Below are 10,948 nucleotides of genomic sequence, written 5' to 3' on the forward strand. Positions count from 1 at the left end.
TGCCAATGTTATGAAAAATAAAAATCCCTAAAATGTACAAAAAGCTCAATACATAATACAAATATTTATGCGAAAAGGTCAACTAGAATAAACAGGGGTGCATTAAAACCGAATCGAATTTAAGCTTGAGTTTAAGCTTCGTGATCTAATTTACTCAATTTTAATAATTAAAATAGGTCTTAATCATGATTCAGATTAGATTAGACACCAATTTTCAATCAAATCAATTGGTTTATACAGGTTTTAAAACAGTATTTATATTACAAAAATATTTCACATCCAAACGCTTATTAATTTTGTATTGTTTGTATTCAATTTGGAATATTTAATTACATTTAAAAAGAAATTACACTGACTCTATCTAGTAGATGCATACCACGCTTATGATACAACGTGAATAACAGTTCTCCGTTTTCTGCTAGTCTGTTAACTTCTCGCTTAAAGACTTGTTCCAACTCTCATGAACAAATTTTAAAACCCATCTCTCTCTCTCTCTCTGTTTCTCATTTAGTCGTCTTGCTCATTTTGAGTTTCATGGATGAAGAGTACGATGTTATAGTGCTGGGGACTGGCCTCAAGGAGTGCATCCTGAGTGGCCTTCTCTCTGTAGATGGACTCAAAGTAAGTCGTCGTCTTCTTCTTCTTACTATTATTTAGTATTTAAAACTCTTTCATTCCATGTTGTGGGAGTTTCGTAGTGAGCATCAGCATCTTTTACGGTGTTTGATTTGTGATCTGAAATGAAAATTATTCTGTTTAGATATAGTTTGATCAAATATTCAAAATGGTTAAAAATGCATTTTTTTTTTCATTATGTTTTTGAAACATTTTCAAGATAATAGTAATTTCTTACTGTTTAAGCCGAAAACAGGACATTGTTGATCTCTTCTCGTCATTTCTTTTAGTCTTTTATGTATGAAAAAAGAAATATATTAGGAGTAATATTACATTTATAAAGTGTGGTTCCTATGAGTCGAGTTAGTATGGGCTCGGAAAAGATTGAACTTCAGCAGAGTTCAAATCAAACCAACTTCAACAGATCAAATGTTCAAAAAGTCATCAGTAGATCCATCTTTTTTGGCAATGTGGCAGATCTGTTTTCTCCTACTTATTTTCCAACTATACCTCATCATCATCATCATCATCAACAACCTTCATTTTTTCCAACGACTTGTCCGACAACTTATCACCAGCTCCGGTGAGTTCAAGTTTGAGCTGGACTTTTTGAATTTAAGCCAAGCTCAAGCTATTGTTCAGGTTTGATATTATTCGAATCCATCCCAAATGCAAACAACTTGCGTATCATCGTGTGAACCCACCGTTACATTTTTTCTTATTTTTATTTGAACGAATTAAGAGATTCAGTTATGTTGAAAGTATTAATCAGTAAGTTTTCATGTTAAACAGGTGTTGCACATGGACAAAAATGACTATTATGGTGGAGAATCAACTTCTCTCAATCTTAAACAGGTTGCTCTTGCTCATATCTGAACTCAACGCATATGTACTTTCCAATCTGAAATCCCAATTAAGTAAACTTCATTTGGTGGCTTATAGCTATGGAAGCGTTTCAAGGGAGACGATCAGCCCCCAGAAGGTTTAGGGTCCAGCAAAGAGTATAACGTTGATATGGTACCCAAGGTATGCATTACAAATTCACCAAATAATATTGGTTTATTACTTTGTTGTGTTTAGGGGCTGCAAACTACTCACGGCTCGACTCATGTCAAGTCAGGCTTACCTTGGTTATTGTTGAGTTAAGTTCAAACTCTTTGTTTCTCAACTAAGTGAACTGACAAGCTTGTGACTTGATTTAAATATAATAACAATAAATCTCTTAAAATCTTACATTTATTCTTTCTAAACTTTTATATTCTAATATGAGATTTTTCATCTGACCTTCTTAACTTACAAATTTTGCTCATACAACCCAATAGTCAATCTTTGAATACAATGGTAATTGATAAATATACAGGAGATATGAGGTTTAACATAATTTATCAAATCGATCTCAAGCTTGAACCCAACAATCTCGAGTCGGATATGTTTGATAGCAACCCAAGTTGCGCCATTCATACTGTGTTACTATTTTGAACGTCTACATGTGTGCTCTTGGAATGCATTGAATTTAAATAACCAATTTCAGAGTTCAGATCACTAGTATGCAACGAATCTCTTAATTCAAACTTTCCAATTATGCTTTCCCTTAGAACAAACCATCTTTATGTTGTATATGCATAATAGGATTAATTTGTTTTCGTGGTTTATGATGGCCAGCGGCAGTTTGGTCCGTGTCCTTACCCACACAAATGTTACCAAGTATCTTAACTTCAAAGCTGTTGATGGCAGTTTTGTGTACAACAAGGGGAAGGTGAGTTCATTATAACTAGTTTCTTATTCTGCAATCAATGGGAACAAGTTTATATTGCTTGCAAAAACTTACAAGGTCTGTCCTTAATTATTTCCAGATTTATAAAGTTCCAGCAACTGATGTTGAAGCCCTGAAATCACCATTGATGGGACTGTTGGAGAAGCGCCATGCTCGAAGTTTCTTCACTTATGTCCAGGACTATAAAGATGATGACCCAAAAACTCATAAAGGACGGGACTTGAACAAAGTTACTACAAGAGAGCTCATCTCGTACATAACCTTTCAACATCTCTGCATATCTTGCTAGCTATAATACCTAGGAAAATTGCACATGGATAACAAATTGTTGTAAATTCTAGGCTTAGATTTTGTAAATTTTCTAATTTTGAAGTTGCCAACCTTCCTTAAGTATATTAGAAGCACTAGATTCTCACAATGCAAAAGAACTCATGTAAAGGTAAGTTTTATCTGGGGGTGAATTTTCAGTTTGACAGTTTAGCTTGTTTGTCTATTTGATGATATTGACACTTCACACCAGCTCCCACGAGCTCAAATTACACATTATAGATTAGATTTAAATTCGGTTCGACTCCACCTCAGAATTATCCACTATATGTGTTTTTACACAATTTTTTATAAAATCAATGGAAATTTCCCAAATTATGTGGCTGCTCTACGTTGGTTTCAAATGGCACATCTGATTGTATCTTTGATAATGTGAAGTGGCTTTACTTTATTTAATCCATATTTGGGTTGCCTATTATAGAAGATTTTTATTATTGACAAAACTTGTTCACATTCATATCCAGTTTTGATCAGTAAATTATATATCACTTACCTTGATGTCTGTTATCGTAGAAAATATGGGCTTGAAGATGATACAATTGACTTCATTGGTCATGCCTTGGCACTTCAAAGGGATGACAATTACTTGAATCAACCAGCTATGGATTTTGTGAAGAGAACAAAGGTGAAATTTATGTTCTTTTTGTTTGAATTAATGCCTGCACATGCAGCGAGAATTCCATTCAGATGCCAAGGATTTGAGAATGATCTTTTGTTTGAGACCCTGCATTATCTGTCAAACTTTAGGTTCTGTACGAATGTAAGGTGAATGAGATATTGCAAGCTTTTCACTTTTCACATTCTTGTAGTTCTTTTACTTTATGTCTAGGCAATTAAAAGATGTTAGACCCAAGGATTTAGGTGACCCACTAGAGAAAGGAATAAGGAGCACATGCAGCACAAAAGGGCAATTATGAAAGCATGGGTAGTTTTGGACAGTTATGAAAACACGAAAACATGAATAGAATAAGAATGAGATTTAGGAGGGAGAGAAGCAAGTAAACATGGAAGGTAACGAAAATATGCATGGAAAGTTATGAAATGAGAGAGCAAAGAAGAGAGATTGGGGGAGGAAAAGTTAGAGAGAATAAATTGGGTTTATTGGACCGGTTTTGGGTTATTGAGGGAGAGAGCTAGCATTTGAAAAGGCAGTGTCACATGCTAGACAAAAGCAGGGTCCTTTTCTGTATTTTGTTCTTGGTATTTTTCATTTCTGCTTATCGGTTTCATTTCTGTGTTGGCTGCATGTATGTATTGCATTGGTTATTAGTTGAATATGAGCTGGTTCCTAACAAAAGATCACATGTAATGTATGAAAATTCATATTAATGATTCATTTTCACATTCAAAAAGAACAAAAACATATCAAATTCCTAGAAATACTCCCGTTTTCATACCAGCGGTTCCTCGATATACTATATGCCTCTTGTTTCAAATTCCTACATGATTTTAAATAGATTTTTTTTTTTTTTTTGTGTGTGTGTGTGTGTAAAGCTTTATGCAGAATCTTTAGCACATTTCCAAGGAGGTTCTCCATATATCTATCCTCCATACGGACTGGGGGAGTTGCCACAGGAGATCATTTGTCCGTGATATATCATATATGTAGGCAGCCAATGTAAATCAGTTCAACATTTTATCGTTCATTGCTGGCAGGCATTTGCACGTTTAAGTTCTGTTCATGGTGGAACTTACACGCTCAACAAGCCGGATTGAAAGGTAACTCTGTATATTTTCTTGTCCAGAATGTTTTATAACTGTATTAATGCTTGAGGTGCAAGATTATTAGGCTTAAACCAAGATTTTTTATTAGATATAAATTGCCTTTGAGCGCCACCTAATGAAACCCTCAAAATTGTCAAATTGTCTCACGTCGGTTGGGAAAGGGAATAAGTATTAGTCGTAAGAGAAAGTCTCACCCTTTTAGTTAACTTTTGGGGTGAGAAAGCTCCATAGCACCTAGTAGTTCAGAGTTCAATCACAACAACTCCACCCAAATATCTACAGGAGTGATTGGTTGACGTGAAGGTCTAACCAGATATGAATAAGGTAATGGGTTTTCCCACATTGATTGAAAAATAGGCTAACTACTAGTGTATAAGTGCCAGTCCAATTTCAGCCCATTAACTCACAACAATTCATCTGTAATTGTTCCTCCCTGGATTCTGCAATTTTTGAAGAGTGCAGCTAAACTTATGCAATCCTGCATCTTTTATATTTTGGATGATAGGTAGAGTTTGATGGTGATGGAAAAGCTATTGGTGTGACATCTGAAGGGGAAACAGCTAAATGCAAAAAGATTGTTTGCGATCCATCATATTTGCCTGTAAGGTACTTGACACTAACAACTTACATTTTCAAGCTGGTACGAGTTCAAAGCAAACTAGAATGCTTTACATATGCATTACGCAGCAGCACAACTTATTTGGCCTTCCTCTGTGGATTCTTTCTGAGTGCAACAGGTGAAGACGGTTGGAAAGGTAGCTCGAGCAATATGTATATTGAACCATCCAATTCCAGACACCAAAAATTCTCATTCATGCCAGGTTATTTTGCCACAAAAACAACTTGGTCGTAAATCAGACATGTATGTTGCTTTAACATTCCCTGTTATGAATCTAATATTGTAGTTCCTGTTCCCTCACAGCACCAAACACGATCCTACTGGCATTCAAAAGGTTGAACTCTCTCCACTTTTGGGAGGCTAGACTTTGTCCACTTCCACAGGTTTCCAAGAGACCAGCGCTTTCCCTCATTCAACTAAAGGCAGCCCAAACAAAACCCAATTCTTCCTTGATTCCTTCCTTCCGCAATCCCTCTTTTATACTTACCCATAATTGACTTCATAATTGCCCATGTTTTCCACTTTCATGGCTATCTTCATAATCTGATTTCATAACTGCACGCTTTCCCATTTCACAACTACCCACGTCTCACTTAAATATGAGTCCTAACAAAGTTGCAAAAGAAAACAAAGATTTGAGTGGCAAACTTTTAGCTTCAGGTATCATGGATGCAACTTTCAACTATTTTACTTGCTGCAGGTACCTTATCTGTTCTTCATATGCTCACATTGTAGCTTCGAAAGGAAAATACATCGCTTTTGTTACAACAGAAGCTGAAACGGAAAATCCTGAAGTTGAACTGAAGCCTGGAATCGATCTACTCAGACCTGTAGAGCAGATGTTCATTGACACTTACGAAAGATTTGTGCCAACAAACAACCATGAAGCTGACAACTGTTTCATATCTGCTGTGAGTAGCCATGCATGCATTTTGTGTTCATATGCATTAATGCATATTGCAGCATATTCTTAAATAAAATCTCAATTGAACTTTTTTCGTTCTCTTATTTTGCCTTCATTTTGAGTGGCTCATATTGAACTTCTTGCAGAGTTATCATGCAACTACACACTTTGAGACCACTGTAAAAGATGTACCTCAGATGTACAGCAAGATTACTGGAAAGGTAAATATTTAGTGGGATATTCCATCGCAGAAGTTTGATCAAAGTAGCAGAACTTTTTTAGTAAAGATTTGGTACCCATCCCTGATCAAAATGTTATTAACAGCAGGGTTGCAAATGAGTCAGCCACTTGTGAGCTACTTGTGGTCTAGCTCGTATCGAGTTGGATTTAGCTTAGTTATCGTCGAACTAAAGAACTTGAGTTCGGTGTTTCTTGATGTAGTGAGTTTACGAACTCACGGATTGAGTATAATATCTATAAATTCTTAGAAGATTAAAATTTAATATTTACATCCCAAAATTTTAATTTACCCCCTAAACTTTAATATCTTAAAAAAATTTTTATGACCCCCTTAACTTTTGAAATTCACACATACAATCCAATGCTAAAGTTTTAATATAGGAGGTAATTGATTGATATATATATATAAGTTACCTGGTTCAGCTATAAGTTCTCAAGTTAAACTTGAGTTCTATATATCTTAAGCTCGAGCTATAAACTTCTAAGCTTAAGAAATTCCACAATACTCAACATGAACTTAGCAATACCCAACTTACTCAACTAAATTGCAGCCCGAACTTACAGTCTTACAGGGACTAAAATGTTATTAAGAAATTCCACAAGACTAAAGTGTACTTCAACCGAACCTAAAGGATGAATAATATCAACTGGTTCATTTATATGATTTGGCCTTATTGTGTTTTTATGGTTCAGGAACTTGATCCGTCTGTGGATCTGAGTGCAGCAAGTGCTACAGAAGAAGACCAATGAAATAATTAAAGCTTCATAAAATGCCAAAGTAAAGCAAAAAGGGAGGATTGTTTCTTTAGATTATTTTTGGCTGTGTGTTTAAATTGTTATAATAAACAAGCTCTGCAATTTTCTTATCATTGACTTGTCACCTTTTAAGGGTTAACTCTGTGATCTCACTTCTTAAGATCTGTTAGCACAATGCAATGCCAATGAGAAATAATAAAATCTTAGGGTGAATAAAAAATTGGCATGATACAGTAAATGTATAGTACAATTTGATAGGTATTGACCCATATTGATAATTTTACCAATATATTTTTTTGGAAAATTGATTATGTGACATGGGTGTATTTGAAAATTTTCAAAACTTCAAGGTTTTTGTGATTTTTTATTAAAATGATGACATAACAACTGAAAATTTTTATTATTTTAGAGTATATACTATGGTATAACACATAATTAAATAAACAAGTTTTTGATTCATAATACAATATCCAATTTGACTACTATAATTAATTGGTTTAAAAAAACTTAACACTAAACACTTTTGAAATTTATGTCTACATTATTAAGAATCTCCAAAGATTTGAAACAAACTTCATCAAACATCAAACAAAAATCATTGAATCTTGGAGGCATAGTCTTTTGCAAATAAAAAGAACACTATAAGAGTATTAAAGTGATTCAACTTATCATGTTATTAGCAATTTTGAGAAATTAGCAAAAGAACAAACTTATAATTTTTTTATAACTCGAATATATAGGTGTTTAATATTATATAATACTAATTCAAATAACGTAATTTTGTAAAAAAGTAATGAAATTGGGGTCGTTTAAGAAATTTAATAGAGTTAATATAGGGTTACTTGAGACCTCAGAAAATTCAATTTGGATTATGACTTAGATTGAATAATTTGAGCTCAACCAAGAATAACCCTAACTCAAGATCAAGTTAAGTGAGATTGGTTTAATTGAGTTGATAACAATATCAAATTTTTCAATAATTTTTTTACTTTTTTAACTATGCTTTTTATTCATCACTAACAATTTTTTTGTCAAAATCATCTTCAATCGGACAAACCAAAGTCAATTTTAAATTAATTATTTTAATTTCAAATTAAATTCAAATGGACCATTGTTGTGGTTCGGTACGAATCCATCCCATGGCTAAATAACATCTCTCTTTTAAATTTTTTGCCCCAAAGCTCAGTGGATCGCCCCGATTAGAAGATTTCGCGGGTCAAAATATTGAGCTGGGTCGATTTCGTTGTTTTAATATAAGCCTAAACCCTAAAAGTCCCAGCTGGGGTTTTGCACGCTTCGATTCAATTTCAAGGCTTCCTTCTTTCTTTCACAGGTGAGTCACGAAATTCCTAACTGTTGGGTTTTTTTCATTCCCGGGTTTTGATTTATTGTTGATTTTTTTTTCATCCTAAATTAAGAATGTATCTGTTTGTGTGGGAAGGTTTATTTGATTTATTGTGAGAAAAGATGGTGAGGCCTTATACGATGAAAGGTCATAAGAGGAAGAAGAAGAGTGAAGAGGATAGATATGATAGGGAGGAAGAAGAACAGGAGCAGCCTGACGGATTTGATGAGAAGGAAGATCAAGGACACGAAGAAGAAGAAGAAGCCGTACATGAGATGGAGGGCATTCCTATTGGCCCGTCCGATCGAAGTACGAAGAAACCTGGAGTTATATTTGTTCTAGAGAAAGCTTCTCTTGAAGTTGCAAAAGTTGGAAAGGTTGAGACATTGAATTCTCATCTAATTGTATATATTTTTAAGGCTTGTAGTGTGAAAATTTCTGAATATTTTTTCTGGCTTTCGTTTGTGCAGAGTTACCAGATATTAAATTCAGATGATCATGCTAATTTCTTGAAAAGGAATAACAAAAATCCGGCTGATTACAGGCCTGACATTGTTCATCAGGTTAGCGAGTTCAAAATTAAAAGCTTTTTTGTGAGCTTAGAAGTTTATCATACTTTTAATTGAAGAGTATGCTACGACTGGGTTTTTATTGCTCGGATGTATAGACTAACAGTTTTCTATTATCTCATAAAGCTTGTTATGCTGTAATATTAATGTTCATGTTTATGTTATCTTAGCCTTGCTTTTAGTAACATATCTAGGTTTCGTTTCGGTAAACTGTAATACTCCTAATTAATGTTGTTTGTAGGCTCTTTTATCAATTTTAGACAGCCCACTAACTAAGGCCGGGAGGTTGCGAGCTGTGTTTGTTAAAACGGAGAAAGGTGTTCTTTTTGAAGTTAAACCGCATGTTCGTTTACCAAGGACATATAAGCGCTTTTCTGGTATCATGTGTAAGTTCAGCTGATCCTTTAAACATTGTCTTGCCTCTTATGTGATTATGCTCTCTTCTGACACGGAGGAGGTTCCTATTTTTTAATTTCTACTTTTAATTTTATAAAGTGCAGCTGCTACAAAAGCTAAGTATAACTGCTGCTGGTAAGCGTGAGAAACTATTACGGGTGATCAAGAATCCTGTCACCCAGTATTTACCTGTAAACTCTCAAAAGATAGGTAAGGGTAAATGGGTTTTGTCATCGCGTGTTATATGCCACTTATTGGAAATACTGGAGTTGTTTGCTTGCATTACAGGTTTCTCATATAGTTCAGACAAATTGGTTAAGATGAGGAATCATGTGGCTCCTATCAGCGATGATGTGGACCTTGTTTTTGTGGTATGCTCACATGTAACATTTGCTTAGTATATATTTTACTGTAACTTCTGCTTTCATATCTTTATTGTTTCTGATATAAACTTTTAGTCCTCATGGTCTAATATCATATGCATTTCCAGGTTGGTGCAATGGCTCATGGGAAGATTGAGACGGATTATACAGATGACTTAATAGCTAGTAAGTTTCTGGGGTATTGCTTTTTCCCCGCTAAATAATGTTTTTTTTTTTTCCTCCTTTTTCTTCATAAGTCCTATTGTGAATATACATCTTAAATGCATATGATATGACTGGTTCCATAAGTTTTTTTTTTTTCCTTTCCTCTTTCAAAATTTTTTTTTGTTTTTGTTAAATCCTCTTTCAAAAATTTAAAAAACTATATGTACTAATAATGAGTGCTAATCTACGTACTAAGGATAACGTATCATTTTGTGATTGAATTATCTGAATTAGGAATAAAATAACATTCAATTATTAAACTCAGTTTTTTATGTGTTGTAAGGCTTCCTTTTCACTGAGGGTTTTGGACCACCTTCAGTTGGAACACTTATATTCTCATTGAAACTGAATTGAAAATAACTGATAGCCATAACTTCTAGTTTTCTATTGAGTACTAATTTGCATATTAACAAAGACATATCAATAAGTGATTGAATGATTTTAAATTAAAAATGAAGTAACAATTAATCACATGTTGACATGTCATCGTAGTAGATAAATTATTACTTATTATTAATACACATAATCTTACTCAATCCAAAACCAAAGAAAAGGAAGAAGGAAAAACTATAATAGTTTTTATGGTGTTCTTTGACATCATTTTGGTGTTGGAGCTAACAATGTGGTGTTTCTCTTTTTATTACTATTATTGTTATCCAGTTTCTGGTTATCCAATGAGTGCCGCCCGTTGCATTGCAAGAATTTGTGAGGCTCTGGAAGACAAGTGGGATATATTATAAGCTAATTTAACTACCCCCAAAGGGATTAGTTCAATTTTTGAGTAATTTATTTTTGTATCCATTATGTAAACAAAGTATCTAACTTGAAGATATTTGTCAAAAATGAAATTTGTGAGACTTTTGTGAATGTTGGTGTTTACATGTTGGAAGGATTCAGTTAAGTTTCACTTTTCTTGAGTCACCATTTTAAGCTATGTTTTTGGACCGGATCAAGTCTTAACCTAATCAAATGGTCCCCTCGTATGTGATATGTTTTTCTATCAAAGTCGAATGTATCATCCCAATGATATTTTGTCAATCATTACTAATACTGTATTTACACACAACAACAAAATAAGGATTATAATAATA

The 10,948-nt window shown here is 33.9% G+C and overlaps 1 protein-coding gene and 1 pseudogene across 1 annotated transcript; both read left to right on the forward strand.

Annotated features, from left to right (window-relative positions):
- The first annotated feature begins 441 nt into the window (after positions 1-441).
- Positions 442-7,198, forward strand: LOC123227676 (annotated as a pseudogene).
- A 936-nt stretch (positions 7,199-8,134) lies between these two features.
- On the forward strand, positions 8,135-10,724 carry LOC123227677 (ribosomal RNA small subunit methyltransferase nep-1-like). The gene is made up of 8 exons (XM_044652776.1): positions 8,135-8,293; positions 8,402-8,682; positions 8,776-8,868; positions 9,116-9,260; positions 9,370-9,480; positions 9,559-9,641; positions 9,761-9,818; positions 10,518-10,724. Exons 2-8 carry the CDS (start codon positions 8,428-8,430, stop codon positions 10,595-10,597), a joined length of 825 nt encoding a protein of 274 aa, XP_044508711.1. The 5' UTR covers positions 8,135-8,293; positions 8,402-8,427; the 3' UTR covers positions 10,598-10,724.
- The last annotated feature ends 224 nt before the right edge of the window (positions 10,725-10,948 follow it).

Source organism: Mangifera indica, chromosome 10 (genome assembly GCF_011075055.1).
Source record: "Mangifera indica cultivar Alphonso chromosome 10, CATAS_Mindica_2.1, whole genome shotgun sequence".
Classification (NCBI taxonomy): domain Eukaryota; kingdom Viridiplantae; phylum Streptophyta; class Magnoliopsida; order Sapindales; family Anacardiaceae; genus Mangifera; species Mangifera indica.

What these genes read in the sequence shown, in the direction of transcription:
- LOC123227677 (XM_044652776.1), top strand. Translation starts at nt 8,428, where the DNA reads ATGGTGAGGCCTTATACGATGAAAGGTCATAAGAGGAAGAAGAAGAGT. An exon ending in AAGTTGCAAAAGTTGGAAAG is followed by an intron (nt 8,683 to 8,775) that starts GTTGAGACATTG and finishes TCGTTTGTGCAG; the next exon opens with AGTTACCAGATATTAAATTC. An exon ending in GCGCTTTTCTGGTATCATGT is followed by an intron (nt 9,261 to 9,369) that starts GTAAGTTCAGCT and finishes AATTTTATAAAG; the next exon opens with TGCAGCTGCTACAAAAGCTA.